Source organism: Lepeophtheirus salmonis, chromosome 8 (genome assembly GCF_016086655.4).
Source record: "Lepeophtheirus salmonis chromosome 8, UVic_Lsal_1.4, whole genome shotgun sequence".
Classification (NCBI taxonomy): Eukaryota; Metazoa; Arthropoda; class Copepoda; order Siphonostomatoida; family Caligidae; genus Lepeophtheirus; species Lepeophtheirus salmonis.
In genome coordinates, this window is record NC_052138.2 from 28,176,065 (window position 1) to 28,196,232 (window position 20,168).

The 20,168-nt window shown below is 32.1% G+C and overlaps 1 protein-coding gene across 1 annotated transcript; it reads right to left on the reverse strand.

The window, feature by feature from the left end:
- Positions 1-596: 596 nt before the first annotated feature.
- LOC121123589 (uncharacterized) lies at positions 597-19,772 on the reverse strand. The gene is made up of 3 exons (XM_040718713.2): positions 19,484-19,772; positions 17,146-17,267; positions 597-904 (listed from the first exon to the last, which is right to left on the reverse strand). The coding sequence occupies exons 1-3, from the start codon at positions 19,618-19,620 to the stop codon at positions 597-599; spliced, it is 567 nt and encodes a 188-aa protein (XP_040574647.1). The 5' UTR covers positions 19,621-19,772.
- Positions 19,773-20,168: the final 396 nt, after the last annotated feature.

Here is a 20,168-nt window from a genome sequence, read left to right on the forward strand (position 1 = left end):
AACACAGCAGCTGAAACATAATTGTAGACAGTGGCAAAGTACACGGACTTATCCCGGGCAAGTTCAACCATTGGCATTCCTCCTAGATTTTCTTTATATGTTTTTTATGTGGTCTAAGGATCGGTCGTTTTGAGCAAGGACGCGCTTTAATTCTTTACCCATTGTTAAGCGTTTCTGGTCATGGTAAATCTTAAAACGGACGATCCCTAGCTGTTCAATGATGTCGGCGTATATCAAAGTAGCAACTTGTAATGTTTTATCTTTTTTGTAAGTGAGCTACAAATATGCTTAATGTCTTCTTTTAAAGCTATATAGACTGCTTCAATTTTTTATTCAAACAACAATCACATAGAAGATATTTAATCCCTTTAAAGTGCAATGAAATAAGTATTAAAATACTTTTGTAACACCCAATGTAATCTTCATTTATTTAACAAAAATATATAATAAGTGGCTCTTGATTTTAAGAAATCATTTTATTGATTCATAAATAACATAAACATGTCTCTAATTAATTGAGTAGACCTATATAAAAAAGGTGTGTACTTAATTTATATATAATATAAATTATTATATTCTGGATATTTGAGTATTTGTTAGTGAGAACAGGAAATACGATCTCTTTCTTGCTTCATTGCCTCCACTTGCCTGGTCCTTGTTTTATCTACTCTATCAAAAAGAATCCAGAAATTAGGCACCTTTTCGAAGGAAATTTTCAGTCCACCGTCGTATCCTACAAGGATTGCCCAAAACTTCCCTTCCCTAAGATCGTATAAGTACTCCAAGTGATTTCGAATGTCTTGTCTTAGTTTATGTGTTAGTTCACGAGTGCTTATATAATTGCCATGTGTGTCCTCATTGTGGAAAAAGAAGATTTCTTGCGATAATTTTTCACCAAGGAGAACTAAATGATAAAAAAGAGATAGTTATTCAATCAAAGAAAAGTATAGTTAAGCTCTAAAAATGGCGGGGGACATAATGTTCAGAGTCAGTCAAAAACTAGACTCAGGGCCTTTGCTGAAAATATGATTGGGTTTTTTCAATTTCTCCCAAATCAATAAAAGGCCTTTTTCATAAATAATTTGTTTCATTTTTAAGAGAGTGACGTTTTTAATATAAATTAATTTTTATTTTATTTTTTACCTTTTTGTGTACTTTTTCCTAATTTGATATTTAGTTTAATGACTTTAAAAAAAAAAGAGTAATCTATATTCGTAAAGCAAAGTTTATCTGTATATATGAATGATAGTGCTCCCAGATGTATATCATATACCAATACAGTATAAAGAAAAAACATGAGAATATAATATCCAACACTGTATAAAATGAATTAAATTTCGTAGGTGACTGGTTCAACTCGTATCAAAAAAGGAAGTAGGTTCTAAATATAAAATTTAAAAAATGAATATGACTTTAAATGAGGCTTAGCAAAGAGCTAAAGCTCCCTGGCTCATCAAATTATATTAAACTTTTTTTCTCAAGCTGTTATTATTATTTTTTTTTCTTGAGGAGAGAACGCCTAAGTATTGAGTGAGTAGCTATGTGTGAGTGTGCTCATGAAAAAGGAGAGTAACAAGTATTTGTTGGGATATTGTCTTATATATTATTTAAGCAAAATTTGTATCCGATCAATGTCAGGTACTACTCGATTTCGACAAACTGCACCAATTCAAAAATTCTAGCATTACACCAGATCTTTTACATAAATTTAAGTCCTTTAGTATCTTTATTTATAAATTTATTTGCGCTCTTGGGCGTGGGCCAGGCACGGAGGCACACAATAATAGCCGTACGGTGTTCTTATTTGGGGTATATATAAAATATTTGTATTTTTCCTTATACAATTTTGTCAGTTAAATTTAATGAGCAAACTTTCAAAAACATAGATCTCAGTGTTGCCAAAAATGTTGAGATCTAAACTTGTTCCGGAAAAAAAACTCCCTACCCTCTATGTTTTTGTGTAATCATTTTTGAGTGTATCTTAGGACTGCATAGGAAACTTAATCTAAAAAATATCAGCTCAATGGAAATTTCTAGGGGTAACTCCTTTTAGTGGCATAGTCAGCCTTATTAATCAGTTGTTAAAGTGAATGAAGACGTCGTGTATTAAACCACTCTTATTTACGGCTACAAAGTAGGAACCCAAAACTTGTATTAGCATCACTAAAAGTACAAAGTAAAAAAAAAACAAAAACTCAAAACCAATTTGTAATATGCCTAACTATTATATTTAGCTATATTTTTTATTTAATATATCCTCCTCCAGAATCAATAACAGCCTCAACAAGCCGGCAAACCGATTGGCAACTCTTGATCATCAATGCCGTATCGATGATGTACTACGCTGTCATGATGGCGGATCATCCAGCTTCTCTGCCGTACCCCTGAGAAAGACTAATCGAATCCAGGTTCAGCACCACTGTTTTATAGCTTTGGTTTTTATATATTTAAGATAAAATTAATTGGGTGGTCTGAAAAGTATCTGACCTCAACATGAAGATGGTATCACTCGTAAATAAAAGCTAGTCACATCTATCTAGCATCTGTTGACAGTTACTCAACCAAGTTTCAGCCATTTTGGACACGCAGTTGTATGTAACAGTGGTTTGAGTGAGTTGATGTGCGTGTTTTTGTGTAAATGGACAAAATCAAGTATGTAGGAGTAATTAAATATTTTTCGCCAAAGATGTAACGTTTTACAGTATTCTCGAGTACAAAAAGTTTCCCTTTCTACAATCAAACGATAGCAATTATGTATTATTATTGGTTTTTGGTTAAAGTTTTTGTAGCTTGGACTTGTATAAGTTTAAAAAAAGGGTGAGCTATGTAAAACCAGACTTTTTTACATCACTATTTATAATTTTTCAAATGGATTTAGAACAAAATAAATGTATATTATACATAGTAATATATAAATCATGCAACGGTGAAATTTTGATATTTTATTTATTTCTCATCTTAATGTTGTATAACTTTTATATTTTTTGAAAGATAGATTGTTGATTTTTTTGTATCATCATCCAAAATGATTGATCATATCCATATCAAAAATATAATTTATTATTATTTATTAATATCTTTAACTTTATTACCATGATGAGGACTAATTCCATAAAATATTTATTACAATATAATTCCATGAATAATATCTAGAGTTGTATAATATATGACGGTATAGAAGAATAGAAGAAACCGAAAAATGGGATGGTAACTCTCGCGATTGAAAGAGTGTTTTGAAGAAAAGCAAAAGAGTTGGCATGACGTTTTATTAGGTTAGCGGCGGGTAGCTATGATAGGAAGGCAATAGACACAAATCCCATCCGTATCTAGTAATGACATAGACTACAATTACTCCAATGTCCAATCTCAATTCTAATCTGAGTCCAACAAGGATTTACATTTGTACGGGGTGGTTCATTGAAATATGAACACTAACTAATTCAATAATAAATTAAGGTTGAGTGATTGGAATTAATTCATATTTCGATATATTAAAGCATAAGCAATTAGTTAGAAAACAAAACAACCCTGAGCTTTCTAGCTTACGTACAAGTGGAGAAAATGATAATTGAACGTGATAAGCGAATTTCCATTCAAGAATTCCTAGCAGTTAGGTGTCTCCAGGACCCCTGTCTACGACGACAGCAACTCCGTAACGTTGGAGAGGAAGAAGGGGTATGTTAAAAAGGCCAAACTCTACCCGGGGAGTTAAGGAAAACAGCCCTGGCCAATCCCTTCAAGTCCATGAGGACCAATGCAAGAGATCTCGTGGTTTCACACCAGAACGTCCAGAGAAATATCAAAAAGTGAGTGAAAAGCTTTTGTGAGGTTAGAGAGGCCACTTTTGACACCAGCAATGAAAGAAATCTATCTCCTCCGTTGCAAGACTCATTTGACTTCTTTTGAACTATTTTTTGACACTTTTGCCCCCCCCCCTAAAACCATGATGCCAACCATTCGACTACACATTTTGTATCCTTGTGGAGGGGAAGTTCTGTAGTGTATCTCATCAAAGCCACTGTCAGCCAGCACTGAGACGCCATGACAGAGAACTACATCTGCAGTGGATGCCAGGCCTTTCTCCGAATGGAAGCCATGATTGCCACTACGGGCGGCTCCATCAATGATTAAAAGAGCTAAGACAGACACTTATTTAAAGTATTAATTTTGATGAAATTGAGTGAGTAACTACATGTGAGTGTGCTCATGAAAAACGGAGGGTAATACCAAGGATTTGTTGGCAGTGTCTATATTGTAAAAACAAAATGTGCATATTCGTCAGTTTAAATACCTCTGGGTAATGCCGGGTACTACTGCAAGTATATGATACAATTGTAAGGATTGTCCACTATAGCTCACCACCTCATATTAAACAAGAAAAGAAAAGAGAAGTATATACAGAAATATCTATGGACACAATTGAAAATAAAGTACTCTGCGGGTATGCCAAAAGAAAAGAAACCAAAAAATAACGTGATCCCCCTGACAATTTAAAGAATATTTTGGAGAAGAGCAGCTTCGCCAAGGTGTTGTTTATATCCGGATTTTATTATATTCCCTAGGGATATATTAGTCCCACGATTTAGAAGTCACGTCCTTAATCTTAAGAACGCGTACGAATCGGACTCTAATGTCGTCCCATAGAAGAATCTTTAATAATTGACGTTATCTTATATATCAGACCCTGACGTCATTCTCAATTCATCCTTACCAATATAATAAAGACTTTAGCTGTTCAGTCCCACTTATTGGTCCTTTTAGAGGGTAAAATCGAGCCCTCGTGACGTTATTGAAGGTGTTTTTCCTTTTTTTAAATTATTATATTATATAATAGAGTAAATTATTTAACTAAGTAAAGATAAATGTTCATATTGTATTATATTATAATGAAAGCAGGGATATTATTTGCATGATATGTGCAATTTTCTTAGTAAACATATCAAATCTTATTTGGCTTGATAAGCAATAGAAATTTTTAGATTAAACTCCAAGGACTAACACTTTAGGACCGGTCCGAAGGACCAATAGTCGTAAGAACCGATGGGACTAGTCTTGAGTGTAGTGTATTTAGAAACTGCAAACTTCCCCTCCTATTCTTTTTATTATTTGGTATGTGTTATTTTTATAAAGTACTACGTCATATAGTAATAATATAAATAGTCGGACATATTTTATGTGATCAGAGTAGAGTGTTATGTACCAGAATATAATATTCATGTGTTCCTTATAAATCGACCTTTGTCTTATTCCTCTACGTTACTCATCTTTCTCTCGGTCGTCCTGGATTCCTGTTGATTAATTTTGATTGTATCTTTGTAATGTATTCGTGTTTCCTTCCCCCTTGTTCTCTTACTTCTCTTATTTTCTTTTATGTATATATATGTGTAAAGTACAGTCTTTTACCTCGTTTTAAGTATAAATAGTCGTGTATTTTATGTATATATCAGAGTAGGTTATTGTATTAATAAGAATATAATTGTTCCTATTAGACAACCTTTGTTTTATTCCTCCATATCTTTCCTCTCCTCATTTCTCTCGGTCATCCTGGATTCCTTGGTTTAAATAGTTTGTGTCTCCTCAACTTCGTCAAGACACAACAGTCTTACATACCTTGCCAAGACACAACACTAAGACTGGACTGGACTTACTAAAGAAGGACCGACACAACACAATGCGACATATTCGATGCTACATTCACACGTCTCCAATATTTCATTAATACGACTACATTGTTATTTTTTAGATCAAAAACACCTTCGATGCTATATGCACAAGTCTGCAGTAGTTCATTAGTAAAAATTACATTTTTTATTTCTTAGATCAAAAAATGGTTTATGATATACATCAGGGTGCACTAAATACAGTGCACCCCGTGACTTATTTTCCTGCAGACGACAAACAAATTTTGCTTTATTAATATAGATAATTGAAAATGATTCCATTTAGAAGTCGTTCTAAATTTGGGAGGTTTTTTAAGGAACGATAACAAAGAGATGGCATGTGGGATAAGAGCGATTTTAAGTCCCATATTCTGGACCGATAAATCCCTAGTATTTCGTATCTATGTGTTGATGCAAAAATGAAAATTAGATTATCCATATAATTCATATATTTTATTATTTAAAAAAAAAAATGAAACAATTATATTTGTTTAATAAATTAAACAATGAAACCACGACTGTGGTACTTGGATTTGGCCTTCAATACAAAGATAAAATTTATAAATACTACATCATTAAAATTTAACCATGTAATAAACTCATTTTTTGTCAAACATGATTTAAATGAAATTAATTGATGATTTGTGCGTATTTCTCCGTATATAATTCAGTCCTAATTGATCTAAAAAAAATATGTATGTACTTATTTAAAACGATTTTGAAATTATATTTGCTTATGTGGAGTTCATACATCTATATGTTTTTTAAAAGATGTGGTTTTGTACAAATTGTAAATTGTATAAGTAAATTGCACAAGCTGCGAACAAAGTACCAGATAAATAATTTTAAATGAAGAAGCTACAAAATTTCTGATGAGGATAATGCAAAAATTAAATATTCCTTTAGTAAAAATGACTTAGATATAAGTATTCTGTGGCACATTATAAAGTCCAAATGCCCGTATTTATATTACATGTAAACACATAATAACCAAAGCTATAAAACAGTGGTTCTTGATCTGGGTTAAATTAGTATGTCATAGAGGTTCGACTGAGGTCGAAACACATATTCAACTCATATAATTTGTAATGACATGCTCTACTAAGCCAATTTAGAATGGTTTTGTGAATGTTTTATGAAACTGGAGGGGATCAATACCTCCAATAAAGTTAAGAACCACTGCTATAAAACAACGAACATAAACATAGCCGTTAACTTGAGGATAATTCCTTGACAACGAGGAAAAATTTCTCTCGCAACCTTAATTCTTTCTTCAGTGAAGTGAAGCTGACCTCAAGCGATTTCTACGTAATTCATTCTTTATCTGACATATTTATAAATATATGTGTGCACGAGGTAAAAGCATGGAATTTTTAATAACAAGAAATAGGGTAAACTTTTACAAGAATGAAAAGGCATAGTACAAGCTCTCTTTTCTACTACAGCCCAAATGGCATATTCAAGATAGGAACATTCCTCGGAGAAAGGTGGCCAAACCCACCCTTTTTTAACTATTACCAAGTCAACAATTTCTGGCCTTTCTTGAAATGGTTGGCATTACTTTCTGTTGAAAACAGTTGCAGATGTCGTGGTACGTAAGAGGTCTTTCCCAAATCCTTCAACATACCTCCTTACAGTCCAATCACTAACGTAGATCCTTGACATGCTGCCTTATCGTCTAGTCCAGACTTGTAGTGATGGCAGTGTTCACGTCCTCCATGATCTTGGTTTTCTGGCGTCTACCACTGCCAGGGGATTAAGGGCTTGACCAGAAGCTTCCATTCTTTTAATCTTGACAACTACTAGACTCCGGGAGCACGCTAAGATCTTAATAATCAATTCAGACACCCTGTGCCTTTTCGCTTCCATACTGACAACAGTTGATTTTTAAAAGTTTTATTATTATTGTTTATTGACCAAAAAAGTCCTTACTTTTAATAACGAAACATAGTATTTTGAAATATTCACCCTAAAGTAATCCAGATTGATTTAAAGTCAAGTCCACGATTTTATCTTCGTACATTGTACGAGGTAAAAATTGTTTATTAGACTTTATATTCGTTTTATATTATTTTTAGTGTTCTTACCTAATATGTATTGCTTCTACTAATTATAATATTTTAAAAGTCGACTTATACCGGGTGGTTCATTGAAATCTAGACACTTACTAATTCAATAACAAATTAAGGTTGAGAGCTTGTAATTAATTCATATTCCGATATATAAAGCATAAATAATTGGTTACTAGACAAAGCAAACTTGAGCTCTCTGACGCTGGAATCCCCCCCCCGATGTAAGTCTCCAAGCAGTGGGGTGTTTCCAGGACCACCGTCAACGCCGTCAGCTAGTCCAAAATGTTGGAGAGGAAGAAGCCATCTATCAAAGAGGCCAAACTAGATCTAGAGAAGTTAAAGAATACATCCTGGGACAATTCCTTCAAGTCAATGAGGGTCCATGCACGAAATCTCGGAATTTCACACTAGACTGGCCACGGAGCTATCAAAAAAGTGTTCGGAAAGACCCTTGTGAGAGTGAAGAGGCCATTTTTGACACCAGCATTGAAAGAAACTTATCTCCTTTGTTGCATTATTCTTTTGAATTATCTCAAGAAGTCCAAAACCAAACGAGTCATCATCTTCAGAAACGAGAAGACTTTGACCCTCGAGACCGTGAAAAAACAGCTAAAATGACAGGTACTTAAGCTTGGGAGATATTAATCAATCAATGAGAACACTTAGTACCACAAAATACCCTGCATTGGGCTTTGTGTCCTCTGACGGCAAGGCACAGTCAGGTGCAAGCTTCTGGGATCCGATTATGTGACTACATTGGTGGAAAACATTTTGCCGTGGGTGCAGGCAAACTATCCTGATAGAAATATACTTTTCCAGCAGGATGGTGCACCTGAGCAAACCACAAAAAAGGGGAAGGAATGGTTTGCCAACAATATACCTTTCTGGCTCAAACACTTTTGGCACCACTACAGCTCTGGTGCCAATCCCCTCAACTACACTTTTTGGTTTCATATCAAGGGAAGGCCGGCAGAGTTTGTCATCCAAACACCGATGCCCTCAAAGGCCCTGTCAGCCAGCACTGAGAAACCATGACAGATGACTAAATCCGCATAGGGACAGGCCTTTTGTAGCTGCCCTTAGTGGCAATTATGGTTTTTAGGCGGCGGGGAAAGGCCTGGTACCTCTGCAGATGAAGTCCACTGTCATGGCGTCTCGGTGCTGGCTGACAGTAGCTTTGAGGGCATTGGGGTTTGGATGAGTTCAGACGCACATCTATTTATAGTATTCATTTTGTTTAAATTCGGAAGAAATTCCTATTTTTCATATTTCAATGGACTACCCGGTGAGATTTAACTATCATCGCTGGTAAAAATTAAATTATGAATTCATAAATATTATGTATTTAGTTATAGAGTAATATTCATAATACCTTTAACAACCCCTAGCGAACAAAATGTAGTTGCGAAGGCAACTGTAATTTTGCTAAATATTGAGGTTGTTGTCTTGGCTTCGCCAATTGGTTTATGCTAACGTAATTAAACAAATCAAATGAAATATTAGCATAAATTAGTATTTGGTAATTGAAATGACTGATGTGTTAATTAAATTAGACATTTTAATATGAAAAAATTGGAACTTGTAGAATTTGGTTATATAAGTTTTGCAAAAAAAAAGATCTTCCTTATGTAAGATATATTTTTTGATGATCTTTATTCATATTAGACGTGTTTGTTAACCTTATTAGAATAAAGGACAAAATATGTATACAGTGAGTTAACAAAAAACAATTTTGACCAAAATGAGACCATATAAATATCCTATTCAATTTTTTTGGTCAATTATGAGCTGAGATATCCAAGAATTAACTAAATCCTCATTTTATTTATGTTATGATACTTAATTTAAGTTATAGGCCACTTTTTTTGAAAAACTTTATTAACGAACGATTTTTTTTAATCGGACGAGAAATGTTATCGCAAGAAGATTCAAGGCATAGGGCATCAACTCTTCTCCGTGGAGATCACATTCCAAAGAGATGGCTAGGCTGACGGGAAGGGAATTGGTCGTAAGACATGGTTTTCTGGAACAAGACAATGTGGGCACAATACAATCTGGATGTTAATCCCCTCAACTTTTCTTTCTGCCCACACATCGAGAGGAGGGCCTGTAGCATACCTCACCCAAATATTGAAGACATGAAAGCCTTTGTGGGTGAGGAGTGGACTACCATGGTCCCGAACTACATTCCTAATACTTGCAGTTCTTTTTACGAGAGGCTTATCACTATCTTTTAGGCAAATGGATGCCGAATAGAATAAATCAATTTGACATTGATTATGTATCAGAAATAAATTAATACAGATTTTAGTTAAATTTATAATTAAAGGAGCGTAGGCTATTTTCTTTTTTTTTCTTTCTAAATGTGTAAGTTTCAAGTTTCCATCCGGTATATACATTTCATGTTGCTGTAATACTATGTAATTATCTACTAGACAATGACAAACACATCTTAATACATTCGCATTCTACATTGGATCAAATTCCCTTCTTTTAACATTTTTTTTTTTATCTTTCCAATTTATTTATTTATTGGGTGGTTGTCATTATTTCAACATTTAATCATTGTAATTCGTCGCAAATAGTTAGGTATTATATTTTTAACGTTGGTGTGGTATGAATCATAATCAAATGAAATTTTTTTTCCGAGAAAGTGTCCGTTCAGCCAAATTGCATTTAGGTGAGTAGATTTCGGTAACGTGCCCGCGACAACTTAATTCAGTCAAAAGCCTCTTTCAAATATATAATATATTAATCATTAGTGAGAGATCCCACAGTTACACAAATCTTCCCATATCCGCCAATGGTTTGCATTTAAACAACCAAGAATTCTCAAACCTATGATCTGTAAGGTCAGAGTTCTGGAACTTTTAAGTGACAGACCTACCAAGTTAAATGTGGGGCTCAAAAAATGTCAAAAGGACAAGTGCAATTCCCGCCCATTTCTGGATATTAACAAAGAAGTTAAATCAAATGGTGTTGTACATATTAGTCATTTTGTTGACTGTGAGACAACTGGAGTAGTCTATTGTATTACTTGCTCAAAGCCCAACCGTGGAGCCCAATATGAAGGCCAAACAAGAAGAAGATTGAAAGACAGAGTGAGAGAACATGTGGATTACATCAAGAGAGGAGAAGAAGCTGAAAGACTACATTTCACCAATGCTCACAAGATGCATTATATGAAAGTGAAAATCATTGAAAAGGTAACCCCTACCCCTAATACAGAAGGGATGATATTTGCCAGAGAGCAGGGCTAAATAGGAAATCGTCAGGAAACTACTACTACAGATTACTTTTTTTTTTTTAAAAAGACGTTTACCTTTTTTGAACTGTTAAAAAAAAAAAGAGTCATATATTTGCTGGTTCTGTGTACTCTACATAATTGCCAGATTGCCAATTTGTGTTTTTATGTGTGATCAGGTACGATTGACAAGGTTCTCAAGAAGGAGTGAAATATATTTTTGTATACTGAAAAAATTGTGGTTTTTTTTGATAGATTAAAGATTATTTTTGTAGTAAGACAACCAACAATTCTCCTAGTTGGATTGTCTTACTACAAAAATCGTTTTTAATCTATTAATTTCTAACTATGTAGTATTTCAACGTATCGATGTTTTATTGCAACTGAAAATGTATATTACTTCACCAACAAAGGCTTATCTATAATAATTTGTTGATAGAAATAGGCAATAATTCATCGAAGAATACAAAAAAAAATTCTTTTATTTCTTTGATAACTTTATTTTTAATTTAACAAAATTTTAATCATGCCACGAATTTCAAAACCATTGATGTAGAAAATTTGAAACATTGTTTGAAGTGAATTTATGACTATTGAGCTTTACCTTGGAAGGGATTAATACGTAAATATTTTTTTCAACGAAGGAAAGGGGGAAAATGTTGTATGATTACTTGGATAAACCTTCATTAGGATTGATTATAAGGCATATATTTAAAATTATTACTATTCAAATAATAAGGGTCTTTCATTATTATTTATTCAAATCCTTTCACAAGCACATTTTTATTCATGAATAGTAGTATAATAGATAATTATTTGAAGATTTATTTCAAATTTTTTTTTTTTTTTTTTTTTTGCAGAGTAATTCATGTATAATTAAGGATGAAAGGAAAATAATCAAAAAAGGAACGGATCCTTGTTGTTTCCAAGGAGCAGGATCTTTTAATAATATTATTTAACTTTCGCCAAACATTCAAAATGAGGAAAATAAACATAGTTGTATCTACATATATTAATAAAGTAAAGTTCGACTGTATATCTGTCTGAACGAACTATATGATGACAAGTAATCAGCGTTGTAAATCATGTATATTTTGTAGCTGGCTTTTTTTTTTTTTTTTTTTGAGTTGGTAATCTTATTTTCATTTATTAATTTGGGATTTTTTGACTATTTCAATACAAACTCTGGAAGTTTAATCCTCAGTATAAAGATCAATTGCCCACAGTTATATTACTCATAGATACAGAATGATCATGTAATTTTAATAGATCAAATTAAAATCCATACCATATCAATCAATCCATAGTTGATAATTAGAATGCAACTAGTACACAACATATATCAGGGGCGTCAACAAAGGGTGGGTGGAGGGGCTGTAGCTGCCCCCCAAAAAAAAGAATTTTGTTTTTTACAATAAAATTTAATTTTTAAATTTTTTCCCAAAAATTCCATTTTCTATGAGCAGATGTGCATTTTTGAATTTTATTTTCAAAAATTTTATCTTTCAAATTTAATTTTTAAATTTTTTTTCCCAAAAATTTAATGTTTTATGATCTTTGAAATTTAATTTTTAACTGTGCATTTTTAATTAATTTTTTAAAAAATTTATCTTTCAACTTTTAATTTTTAAATTTTTTTTCCCAAAAATTTAAATATTTTTGAATTTTATTTTCAAAAATTTTATCTTTGAAATTTTATTTCGAAATTGTTTCCCAAAAATTTTTATTTTCTCTTGATAACTATGGATTTTTAAAAAATTTCTCCTAAATTTTAATATCTGAAATATAATTTATCATTTTTTTTTTTTTTCAAAATTCTTAATTTTTAGATTATTTTTCCAAGAAATTTTTATTTTTGGAAATAATAAATTGGAAAGGTAATATGATAATAGCAGTCTGGGAGTACATACAAGAGATAAATAGCAGTCTGGGAGTACATACAAGAGATAAATAGCAGTTGGTATGATTGACTTATTTGGATAACTACCAAGTGATTGAGGCCTTTTTCTGTTATTTTTGAAGGAAAGTTTGCGGGCTAAAATAAAGGTAACGACGTGCTGAATTATTGTTGTGTTCTTTCAAAAAGCTTATTGTGCTTTGCTGGTATAAGATAAATTCCTCATCTATTCATGAATTCTTCATTAATATTGACCAAATCTTTTCATCATTTCATTTGAACGAATGAATTGACTCACTAACTATGTATTATGTAGGATCGTGAGGACAATAGATATCTAGATATTTTATATAACAATACGACTTTTCATGTGAAGAAATCCTTATAATCAATGGAATTAGAAAATAAATAATTTGAGCCATCATGAAGGACAACTAACCTTGAATCCTTCTCATTACATCATGATCATTTGATTCATAACATATATAAAAATACACGAATCAATGCAGAAAGAATCAAGGATTTCCAAAGCAGAGAATGACTACGATATTGTACACATTATCTCTTAATGTCTATGTCAATATCTTCTTCTTGCGTCATAAGAGTAATGATTTGATCGGATTTTTAGTACTAACGAACAATAAGTTACATCTATTAATAGGATTCGTTATAGCTACATAAACATTTATGATATTTTCAATCGCATCATTCTTGTAATAGATGTGTTATGATTCTTTAAAAACTCTTTTCTGATATGACATATTTCCATTCAAACTAATAAATGTAACGGTTATAAAGCATGATAATTTACAAATCATGGGCCAAAAACGAAAGCGCTACAAGATAATGTTTGTTAAAAAATAAGAACTGATGCTAGGTAATTTTCCCTTAAACTATATGGCCTAAGAATATTTTGTCTAAGAGCCATTTAGCCTCAAGGATATTTCGCCTTGGCATATAAATAAATTTAATTAAATTAATCAAAATAGTTGTTATCTATTGGAAAAAGGATGGAATCAGTCTACAAAATTTCAATTCATACACCAACAGATAAAATAGGTAATAAAATTAGTATAATAAGGAGAAAAAATATAAGCAAAAAAGGCAACGATTCAAATAAAGGAAGTGCTAATCGTTAGTAATTATTATTAGATATGATGGATTATTCATAATAGAAAAGATTCAAGGATTAACGAACAAGTATAATTTCAATACTATTCCGACAGTAAATAAACATTTAATGCATTTTCTAAATCAAAATATGTAATATTCAAAAGGAACATCAATTTCCACCAAAATAGACAATAACGATGTATATCTCTCATTTATTTATATATTAAGGGGGAATATTCTTGAGGAAGAATGGCTTGGAAGGGTAGAGGGACTATATCCCCCCCACCACCACCACCCAATCAAAGAATTTTTGTACTTTACCAGAATTTATAAAACAAGGTCATTCGGGCAATTTTTTTTTTTCCTATATTCTATATTCGATAAATACTACTCAAATTGTACACCAGGGAAAAAATACATTTTGTGCAAACTTAAAATACGACTGTTTCATGCAGTTGCCCACTTGAACCAAGTTTCTTATTTTGTAAAAATTATAAATTTAAAAATGGAGTTATATATATCAGGTTTGAATTTAATTACAAAAATATAACATATCTATGTTATATAGCAATATCTTCTAGATCAGTGGTTCTCAAACTTTTTTGAACATTACGTATAACCTACAAAATTATATCTTTAATATGGCCTTTTTTTTATTAAAAACATGTTTTTTTGTTTCGACAAATTTTAAAAGGTATTAGGAATTTTTACGACAAAATTTTAGTATGCAAGGGGGCCTGTTTTTGTCGTTGTTTTTTTGGTCTTAATTTATTCGGTCTGTCCAACCATAACACCGGTCCTTAAGTATGGTAAATCCTTCATTTTAAATTATTCATCTCATTTTTTGGTTGCAACTTGTACAAGTTACTGCTTGGACAATATTGCAATTTGTACAAAACATATATATAACTGAATCATTAAAAAAGGAAAAACACCCTCAATAACGTCATGAGGGATATATATAACCTTCTTTAAGGACCAACAAATGGTACTGGACTTATATAAAGGCTGACAAAACATTAATTGAATTCTCATTAACTCAATCCGCCAGTGATACGTAGGGGACCGGCATTAATAGTTTAGGCCTTCGCTATTGTAAAATCATTTTTGTAATAATGGTGAAAATTTTGATATTTTCTCAGATATTACGATAATAAGTTATAAAAATTTTACACCGGTTTTGGATTTTTAGGATATAACACTCATTTATACCTAAGAATGGCATATTATTACTTTCAATCCCTGTATATTGAATAAGTCTAGCAAAGTTCAATTTTTGTAAGTAATGCTGAGCTTTTATCAATAGTAATAATACATCAATAAAAGTTGACAAGATGAATATTGTCTTTGTGATCATTGTAATAAATGAAAAGAAATTTGAGAAAAAGTTTCACATGCACCAACTGGAAAGTGAATATTGATAATATGAAGGTATCGATGTTAAATTATGTAATATGTAAAAGTTCATATTCACTTTTAATTTTTTTTATGAAAAATAAAAGTTTTTCCCAGTGGTGTATCCGATAAACAAAGATGGGATACGTGTAAAGAAAAACTAAGTATAGTTATTAGAAAAGGAAAATTGTTGATGCGTGTGCTCTTTCTTCTCTTTTGTTCATTATTTAATACCTCGTGTGTGTGTGTTGACAGTGGTAGGTAATTTTCCCTTAAAGCCATTTTGTATCAAGGATATTTCGTCTTAATGATTAAATAAATTATATATGAGGTATTGTAAGTCATGTTTGGATAAAAGTGACAATACTGTTGGGTTAGAAATGTTTACATCCACACCCAGCAAACTCATTCCTATCGCGTCTCTCCTTGGTGTAACAGGGGGTCAATAGAGCTAATCACTATTAAGTAATTACTCATACGTGTATAAATTCTTCTAGTTATTTTATTTAGTGTATGTGTGGTGATGATATTGTATGTTAAGGGTTCAGATTTATGAATGCACGTGGAAAAGCGAGGCATGGTAGAGACTAGTCGCAGCGTAACGGCATTTCCAACGTTGGCGCGAATCAACGAGGCTGTTGGGGGCGGTAAGACTTTATATGAATAACTAACATGATAATCAATATCGGAATAAATCCTACCTATATTCTTGCTAGACACGGAGTGGGATTTATAGTTATTTCCTTTCTCTCACAGCTAATTGCAGCTGATCTAATGAAACGTCATGACAGCCTAGCTACTCTCCACCAAAAAATTCATCAAATTGTATTTGTTTAACATATTGGGAAGTCATATTTTATACAACTAAAGCAATACATCACATCAGTTATGCATTTTTACTGTTTACTGCAAATCTATATTCTGTAAAGAGATTACCTATACATTAAGTTTATTTAGACAAAATCTCTAAATGAACAAAATTTAGCAAACTAAAAAATATATATAGTCCAAAAGGTGGTGTGACAGTCTGTAGCTTATTGTTTAAAAAATATCAAATGCTCAGAAGAATTTAGACAGCCCCTCTATGTGAGAAACATGCATAAATTCCACTTTTTTATATAAATTATTATTCGGGGAGTTGTATTATTTTGCCACAAGACGTCGCCACTCTCTGTTGCTTTGTTTACAAACGAACATAATTAAACAACGATCATGTCCCATTTTGTTTCGGGCACAAGATGTTGTTCATGTCAATTTAAAAGTTATATTTCGACATGGCCGACCCTCAGATTCTATGTAAGGGCCAATATCCCCGCCCCCTCCCCCAGATTTCAAAACTTTTTTTGCAGTTAAAGAATGGATGGTCCCATAGCTTAAGAACCCTATCTGCACGACTGTGCTTATAATTCATGCTCACGGGTACGGAGGAACTTTGTGGCATTGTTCTTCCTCCTCCGCCCCTTTTATCCACTTAAAAACATTCTGCTGCACAGGCATGCACCCAAAAGGTTTGATTTGTACTTTAAGTAAGCTACAATAAGTTACAATCAATAATCTTAAATTCTATACAATTAAAGAAACCCTTAGATTTTGTATTTTTTCAGAAAGGATTTTATTCGATTTAAAAAGTAAATATGGACCATGTTGGTGAAGAAGTCAACCCCTTAGTTCCTACTCTTCCACTATACATAGTTACAAATTATGGGGATGAATGTTCCCAGAACAAATATATCATTGTACTTTATATTATAGGATTATATTTACCTAAATTCATATTTCGGACCGCCATTTCACATCGATATCCATAGCTGGAAGACTTACGGACCTCATGCAGTTCACTGTCCTTTCCAGATACAATAAGAAGTCTTCGTTTATTCGACCAACCTCTTAAAAATGTATAAAATTAGATCATTAAGTATAACACTAAGTATGATACATAATTCAGCAGCCCTCAAACCAATTTGAGATATTCTCATCCCCTTTTTTTAACCAGAAGTTACCATTTTGAGAAATACTAATGTCTTAAATCATGAATTATTTACTTCATATAATAATTAACCGACTATTTTATAAGATTTTTGATTTGTTTTTTTTGACTAGAGGAATCTCGTGGGAGGACTATTTTATTGTGTGCTATATATGTATGTGATAGTTCAGACTTGGTCCGAGACAAATTTCTTTTTTGGTTCGGTCTTAAGTGATCTTTCTCGACTAACCGAGCTTAACCAATATTGCAGTCTAGATTGCGGTGTCAACTGTGAACCGAAATTTAATTGTTTTTAAATAATGGACGATTTTTTTCCCTCCCAATGATACGAAAAAAAATAAAAAAAATATGTATATAATAGTTAATTTGAAATTATTAAAAAAAATGCCTCCTCTCACTTTTTTTTTAGACAAAATGTAATTTTGACACCAACATTATTAATTTACTATCCTTGCCTTGCCCCCCTCCACCACTTGGAAATACATTCTGGTACTCTTGTATGGATCAGTTTCGTCTTTCGGGGCAAATTAACAAACAGGGAAACTGATCAACCTGAATTTTGACAAGTAAATACTTGAACGCGTCCTTCATAACATAGCAACAAGCTTTTTGAAATAATAATAAAGTTTTATTTATTCACCTTTTTATTATTTCTGTACTACAGAATCCAAAGTTTTATTAAACTAAGAATGAAACAGTGTGCGGATTATAAATCTAGTAAACCCTCTTTTGTACATTCGAATAACCTCAGGGAGGGCTTTATTGAAATAGACATCAATTTTGGCCACGAAAAAAGAGCTGTGAACATTACAAGCAATCTTTGTTTCTATCAATTATTGATTTGAGGGTCTTATGTTCTGAAAATGAGCCAATAAAAAAAATGGCTCAAAGCAAGGTCGTGTTAACTCTGCCAGTTTGCTATAAATTTCAAAAGCATATTTATACATGTTTTTTTTGCTCAGGAAGATTGATAAATACTTTTTCAATTTTTTCAACGGTTGGACTGTCATGCAAATGTACGTGAAAGCGACACTGTGGTATAGCTAATACCATTAAGTAGTAGCATTGGAGTCTATTTAGCATTTGTTGGAGGCAATTGTATTATTAATTTTTCCTTTTGCCTGACACCCTGATCAGCGTAATATCTTTGACAAAAGAAGAAAAGTGAACCCGGAGCGTAGAACTTTTGAAGAAAAATAAAAAAATTTCTTATATCGCATCAGATTAAACTGCATTCGGCCCCCAAACCAAAATGAGTTTGACAACCCTGGTTTCGAACCTTTATATGATTTAAGAGACATATATTGCAGTTTGGAGTATATCCAAAGGATTAATAATAGGGATGTACCGATATCAAAATTTCAGCCAATTCTGACACCGACTCCTTATTAATATTATATATAAAAGGATTACATCCACAAATAAAAAAAATGATTTACTTTTTTTTAATGCCTTACTTTTTATTAATCAGGGGTTGACAAAAAAAAAAAGAAATAAATATAATAATCATAATTATGATTATAATTAGATGTAAAAGTTTGAAATTAAAATTATTCAGAGTGACTTCCTTTCCATGCTCAGGGGTCAATTTATTCCTGATTAGCTCAGATATATTGCTCACACTACAAAACAGACTTTCATTGTCAATGGATGGATCTGAATTTTGTTATAGAGTTATTTATTAAAATAAAAATTAAAGAAAAATAATTTGATCCGGGTCCCTACATATAAGAGCCCCTAGTCATAAACTTAGGTTTGCTTATACTAATATCCTCACTTCCATGTATTGGCTAACCATTTCAAATAATACGATTATAATTTTGGTTTTGTTAATAATATATATAAATAAATAAGCTCAGACATCGGTGGAATTTGCATTATTGAGGGGGGGGGTCAATTCCGATAGTTCAAAAAGGTCGATTCTTACCCCTCTTCCGATGCATCGGTACACCCCTAGTTAATAAAAATAATTTTTCGATAGAAAATGAGGGTATTTCGTCATTGGATAATAATGTCATCCACACCCAATTGCTAGAAAAATCATTTTAGCCTGCTTTTGTGTTGACTGACTACAACATGTCATAAATGATGGCTTACTAATATGTACATACATACCGATAGAATTGATATCGTCCCAAATATTCCTGGGCTGAGGGAGCACTCACAATTCCTTCAACACCAGAGGAAACAATCAAAGTAATCATGAATAGAAAACAGGCTATCATCATCACTGATGATGACGATCTTTCCATGCCAAGAAAAAAAAATGTAACTTTTGATTCTTAAATATTTTTGAATTATTATTTTTTTAAAAAGTCACAAGGATGACATCCAACTTACTGACTTTAAAAAAAAAATAATAATAATATTTTACTTCAATCGTTGAGTGTACCATCACCACCTGCGTGTAACTTTTTTTTTTTTTCAATACATATAGTACATCAAACATAAAAAACAAATCATTTCGCTAAAAAAAGCGTGCCTTCAATTCAATTATTTTTTGAGTATTTTCATGAAAAGGGATGAAAATAATATAATAAATTTTGTATGCTTCATTTTTTTTTACTTTTTAGCCTTGCGCAACTAACGCGTTCTATGGAAGTTTTCACGGCCGTTGATGGGACGTAATGAGATCAAAGTGTAATTAGGTACGTTTAAATATTTTTTGTTAATAAAAAAATTGGAACTGCGAGAGAAAATGTATCCAGACCAAGGATAAAGGGGAAAGAGGGTACAAAATTATTGTACTTTTGGAAAAAAATAAGTAATTTATTAGGCGTCAAATTTACATATACTTCAA

What these genes read in the sequence shown, in the direction of transcription:
- LOC121123589 (XM_040718713.2), bottom strand. Translation starts at nt 19,620, where the DNA reads ATGGAAAGATCGTCATCATCAGTGATGATGATAGCCTGTTTTCTATTC. An exon ending in GGACGATATCAATTCTATCG is followed by an intron (nt 17,268 to 19,483) that starts GTATGTATGTAC and finishes TACATTTTTAAG; the next exon opens with AGGTTGGTCGAATAAACGAA. An exon ending in GGTCCGAAATATGAATTTAG is followed by an intron (nt 905 to 17,145) that starts GTAAATATAATC and finishes TTTATCATTTAG; the next exon opens with TTCTCCTTGGTGAAAAATTA.